At 35.1% G+C, this 5,925-nt stretch overlaps 1 protein-coding gene across 1 annotated transcript; it reads right to left on the minus strand.

Annotated features, from left to right (window-relative positions):
- Positions 1-490: 490 nt before the first annotated feature.
- Positions 491-2,365, minus strand: LOC143448648 (uncharacterized). The gene is made up of 4 exons (XM_076948470.1): positions 1,190-2,365; positions 1,002-1,044; positions 762-930; positions 491-623 (listed from the first exon to the last, which is right to left on the minus strand). Exons 1-4 carry the CDS (start codon positions 2,363-2,365, stop codon positions 491-493), a joined length of 1,521 nt encoding a protein of 506 aa, XP_076804585.1.
- Between the last annotated feature and the right edge of the window lie 3,560 nt (positions 2,366-5,925).

Consider the following 5,925-nt stretch of genomic DNA (forward strand, 5'->3'; position numbering starts at 1 on the left):
GGTCAGTTAAAACAGAAATACTTGAAAAAGTGAAACAAGAACGAGCTGAAAATGAGTACATTGAAAACGAATGAACTATTTTACCGACACTTGTTTTATTTGCAATTGTTATTGCAAACCACAATCGGGCTGTACATATATATAATGGTATCACAACAAGACTTGGACAACTACATTTTTTCAATTGATTAAAGTTACAATTAGAACGCACTAACCTGTTACTAAAATTTGTTTGAAAAAGTCAATTTTTTCGTTTTTGTTTACGTACGTTAAATTATTTTATTATTCTATCACTTTTCAATGAAAAACATTCAAAACAAGGTTATAACGGTTGTACATTGATACTGATATTTTGGCATAGACTTCTAGCACTTTGATCATTTTTATTCGTTAAGGAGCTTCTTCTTTAACTTACAAAAAAAATCCGCTGGACAAACTAGCAAACAACTATGGGAATTATCTAGTTGTCCAAGTCTGGTCGCTTTTACTCTTACACAAGTACTTCGAAGTCATTTATTGCGTTGTAAAAAGATAGCAATTTTCCATTAATTCCTTTTATCCGAGCTTTTTTGCCAGGATGCTTACTTTTGCTCCCATGTAGTGGGTCAATATTAGCAAAATTTCTGAAAGCAAAAAATACTTTGATGTCAACAAGCAAAAATGCATTCTATTGTTTTAAATAAACAGTAGAAACAACAAACAAATATCTGCTACCACTTACAATAACAATGGTGACAGGGTACAGATACTCGTGAACTAACCTTTGCAGTAATTCCAGAGTCGCGCTTATTTCCTCAGGATACCTTACATTAAACACGTAGTAGCATGCAAATGTTAAGGTGACAGCTTCAAGGGCAGAATTGATGCTGTCAAAAGCACACTTTTTGTCCACGAAAATGTCAAACTTTGTTGAGGTTAACACATCTGGCCCTAAAAAAGACAAAGCACAGTACATTAATGCACTACAACTGAAAACCAGCAAAAACAGCCAAATTAATTACCATGTGCCACAATGCAAGGGTTCAACGGCACATCTTCATCTTCCTTCAAAGAAAAAGATTTTTACTGTATTATGAGTCTTACACAATCAAATGTTTCTTACTGGATTACGAATCAATATATCAGACTAACATAACTTTCAAATTATTTTCATAAATTAGACATCTGTATCGACATCAGTAGTGCTCACCTTTAACACAAGTTTATTTGGATCTTCATGGAAGTACTTACAGAGCATAATTACTACACCAATTATATCTACATCTGTATCTGCATCCACCTTTTCTTTTGCCAAATTGACGTCAAGGATAATTCTATGCAAGTCTGCATTTTTTAGCTGCTGCGCTTGCATAAACTGCAACAATCTCTGCAGTTGATTTCGAAAAATAATTTGAAACTGATCTAAAGAAACATGGGTGAGCCTCTTGTAATGTATCATCATCCCAAGTTTTGTAAATAGGATAGGCCACTCTTCTTTCAATTTACAAATGTCAAGCTTATTTTCATTGATTACTTTCCTTAGATGCGCATAGCTAACATCCATACTTTGAACTATTTCATCTGTATCAGTGCTTTTGTCCTGATATAAGCGAATTAAGTCGTTCTGTGCTTTCATTACAATATCCATAGAAAGATCAGCTGTGGGCTGCCATTGCTTGCAGCCATAAGTAGTTTTTCGCTTTCGTAAACTCTGTGCAGTATCAGAAGCAACACCGCTGGCAGAGTCTCTGTTGCAGTTTGCACACCGCCTTTCAATTTGTAAACCAAGTGCTAATGCACCTTTGTCTGCAACAGGTTTTCCTTGCAAGTCACAAACTTGTAAAACTGGAAATTTAAAAATCATGTCCTCTGCTATTTGTAAACAAACACTTCGTGTTGGATGTGAATACGTAGCCAGAACCTCATCACTCACTATCCTAACCATGTCATTTCTCTCTGACTTAGACGGTCTTTTATTATCAGCCAGTTTTTTTTTTAGCTTAGCTGAAAATTTATCCCATGGAACTACAACTGCAGATGGTAAGTCGTCTACCATTGGCAGATCACTATAATCTTTATCTGCTGCATCAGAATAGCACTCTCTTTCTTCAGAAACTGATGTAATATCGGACGACGAAAGAACTTCTGAAGTGTTGGCCTGTTTCAAGTTACTATGAATGTAGGTCAATAGCTTGCGCCGTTTGTTTGGCTGAAGTAGGCTTAAGTCTTCCTCTTTTAGAAAAGAAAGATCAGCTAAAGTTTCGACACCAAGACTTGCAACGTTGGACAGTAATTTGCTTTTTTGTATAAAATCAATATTTGGCAATGCTTGACTAATGAATCTGTCAATTTCACTGCCGCTAAGGTCTTCCGCAGGTGATTCCATATTACAGTAAAACAATTTAAAAAACCTTATCATATCTCATATAACCTAAAATATACATACACTATAATCATGAAAATAGTCGTAACGTAAAATGAAAACAACTATTATTATTATCAGTCAATCATTATACATTAATCAACTTTTTAAGTAACTTAATGACAGTGACTTTTGTTTGCAAAAAAAAACAGTAAATGGTATGCAAAACTTCAATGTACAACTAAGCCACTAAGGAGGCAGCAAACACTTAAAATTTAGATTTCTATGATTTTGTTTGACTCTTACGTTGGGCTTTAAAAAACCTGTTTAAACAATCACAATGCAGCATGGTTGGTGCTGCTTTCTAGCTTGGGAATTAACCTTAGCTTGGGTCTTTTAGTAAATTCACTTTTAAATAAAACAAACAAATATTCTATGGCATTTTTTGGTGTTTGAAGCCTCCTTAAATATACACCTGTTGTATATAATTCATTATATGGTAGTGCTGAAGCAAATGTGAAATGCTCAAATAACCGCATGCTTTAAAATGAGAAACCTTGATCTATTAACCTTGTAAGCATTTAGTGGAAAATAGTCAGTCAAATTACAAGATTTAGAGCAACAAAATTCTCCTAATGGTTTTACAACTTCGTATATTCCTAAGTTGGGTACAAGTACAACCTCATATAGTTCTGTTATTAGATACAACGCAGTTTGGTCTTTGATAAGAAGAATAACAATTTCACCAAACTTTGGTCGATTCAAACTCTCAAGACTCAATAACACAAACATACCAGTAGAGTATTTCATGCCAAATTTTGTTGCTGAATCAGTAGTACAAGAATTCAAAGCATTCAATTTGAAATCTCCAAGCAATTTAATAATTTTTTCATTATAAGCTGATGTAATCAGCGAAAACGTCAGACATGAGTCTACACCTAACCACAAAATATTACCATTACAAATGTAACAATGATACAATTGATGTCGTCTCGACAAAGACAGTGCAATGTTTTTAAAATTCTGACAAGCACGAGCACAACGTTTAAAATATGAATGCTTGCTCTCAAACCGCATTGTCCATAATCTAATTAAGGGCCCGAAGCAGAGGGTTAAATAAGGATAGTGCAAAATAAAGTGATGCTTTGGCCTCAACGGAACATGAGCAAAGTATAGCTTTCTTCTGCAAATATAATCCTTAATGAGTATATCCAGATATGGAAGAGAATTACGTGATATACAAGGTGAACAAACCATTTCAACAATTTCTCTTAGAAGAATGAGTAAAAGCCATATTTTATCATTTGTGTTGCATATTCTGCCATAAAGAAGCAGGGGGAGCATGCGTAAAAAACACCAATTTTCTGCAGCTTGACCTATGAGCCTTGATGACTTGTATCGGTAAGGAGGTGGTTTACTTGCAGCATCTGTATTCAAATATGGAAAGCTACATATTTTTTTATTTAAATATTCAGCGGAAAACCAACCGGACCTAATAAAATAATTCAAGTAAAGTGGCAAATCATATGCAACCACTCCCTCGAAAAGATCATGTGCAATACATGGTGGTAGACTTGGTTTGCAAACATGAAATGTTGGTAGGGAATTAAAAATGCTGTCAAATTTTACACCTTGTGAATTCACTGTCATTAGCCTTTGATTCGTTTGCAGTGCAATACCGTATGACTTGGGATCTCTCGTATTACCTAACTTGTGAGGTGCTGCAGCAAATGAACTCTGAGTTATGTCACAGAAACGACAAAAGTATTCTGTTCGAAAACTTTCAATAAATCCCCCGATTGTATGAGCACCCAAGTTATCACCCAAAATAAATGCAAGCTTTACTTTGCATTTATGTTCATTAACACTTAATCCTTTGCATCCCATCTGTCGAAGGTCATTTACTAGACGATGAAAAATCGACTTTTGACCAAATTTTTTCAAGTATTACTCCTTGAAAAGCATAACTAAAATCATATTTTCAACACGATATCTCAATTCTGGTGGCAAGTTCCCTATAACTGCATATACAGCCAGAAGCTTATGCTTTGTTCTGCTTGAACCTATTGGGTTAACAACCTCAAACGCATCTTGAAAAAGAAAAAGATCAATCACTACATCAGAAGTTTTGCTTGTGCAATCATTATCGCCATCAATATAATCAATGAGATAGTCTCCTTTTGATGAATCCCGTCTTGATAAAACTAAGTTGAACACAGACTGATCACTCAAAAAAACAGATATTGTTTCCAGGAGGGGTATATAGTATGCATAACATTCTTTGTCACAAATATTTCCTAAACGTAGTGATATTGGGGCAACATATTTGAAGTTGACTTCATAGTACTTTGCACGATAATGGCTTGACCTGAGAATGCCAACATCCTTTTTACATGCTTGACTTAAAAATGAAGTCTGTACAACTTGCTTTAATTTCTGTGAACTGATGTTATCACCACAAACCGCCAATAACTTTGAATGCAGAGATTCAACATTGCATTCCTCAATGACAGCTAACTCATTTACTAAAAACTGCAAAGTACTTCTGGGGATCAAAAGTTTACTTTCTAACTTCAAAAGGCAAAGAGCAAACTGGCGCAGTTCTAACTCAACTGACTCATTTACATCATGGTGGGTTGAATCGGGTTCAGTCAAAACATCGTAATTATGTTGGCATGAGCTTGGTTCCACATCACATGGAACATTACTTGTCTCTAAACTAGAACTAGCAAACTGACTACTTTTATTGCTTGAGGAAAACACCAAATCAGTTTCTTTATCCCGATGAACTATTTTGCTAGTTCGATGGCAACGTGTAATGTGAGATGAAAATGAACCTACCTTATCATACTTTGCATGACAGTGGTGATATGGACAATTAATTAATTCACCATTCAAAATATGACACTTGACATGTTTTACAATATTGTACAGTTGGTTACTTGGATATTGCCGAGTACAATCAGGCTGTGCACATTTATACAAATCACAACAAATGTCAGATTCAGTAAAAGTTCTTTGATATGGTTTTGTCTTATGCTTTCTTTTATAGTGAGACATAAGTGAAGTATACTTCCTGAAGTTCAGGTTGCAGTCAGCAGCACCACATCTAAACACATAGTTATGCACATTTCGATGAATTGAAATGTGTTTAAAATAATTTACATCCGAGTAATCAATCTTATAATTGCATAAATCACATTTTAATAACAACATTATCCTCGAAAAAAAGCTGTCAATGGATAGTTAAAACAGGTTAATTTTAGGCTTATATTAAACAAAGACAAGCTGGTTGTTTGAAGGCCAACTTACAATAAACAAACAAAGAGGGAGGCTTTGGTGCACACCAGCAAAATGGATGTCTTTATATGCCCAATTTCACATCGAAAACTGCAACCTACTCAGTTTAGCCAATTGCGTTACCGACTAGCCAAGTACTGTAGGCCTTTACCGAAATCCTTTACCTTTACCTTTACCGAAATCCACTAACATCGCAAGCATTGCTGCCATCAAACCTGACCAAACCCAAAGCAGAACTCAACGTGCCTGCCACGTGCAGCAGCAGTTTGACTTTATTTTCAGGT

The sequence above is a fragment of the Clavelina lepadiformis genome, chromosome 1 (assembly GCF_947623445.1).
Source record: "Clavelina lepadiformis chromosome 1, kaClaLepa1.1, whole genome shotgun sequence".
Lineage (NCBI taxonomy): Eukaryota > Metazoa > Chordata > Ascidiacea > Aplousobranchia > Clavelinidae > Clavelina > Clavelina lepadiformis.

Coding starts and splice junctions, on each gene's coding strand:
- LOC143448648 (XM_076948470.1), bottom strand. CDS start 2,365: ATGGAATCACCTGCGGAAGACCTTAGCGGCAGTGAAATTGACAGATTC. Junction 931..1,001: donor CCCTTGCATTGTGGCACATG/GTAATTAATTTG, acceptor TGTCTTTTTTAG/GGCCAGATGTGTTAACCTCA. Junction 624..761: donor ACTCTGGAATTACTGCAAAG/GTTAGTTCACGA, acceptor TTTTGCTTTCAG/AAATTTTGCTAATATTGACC.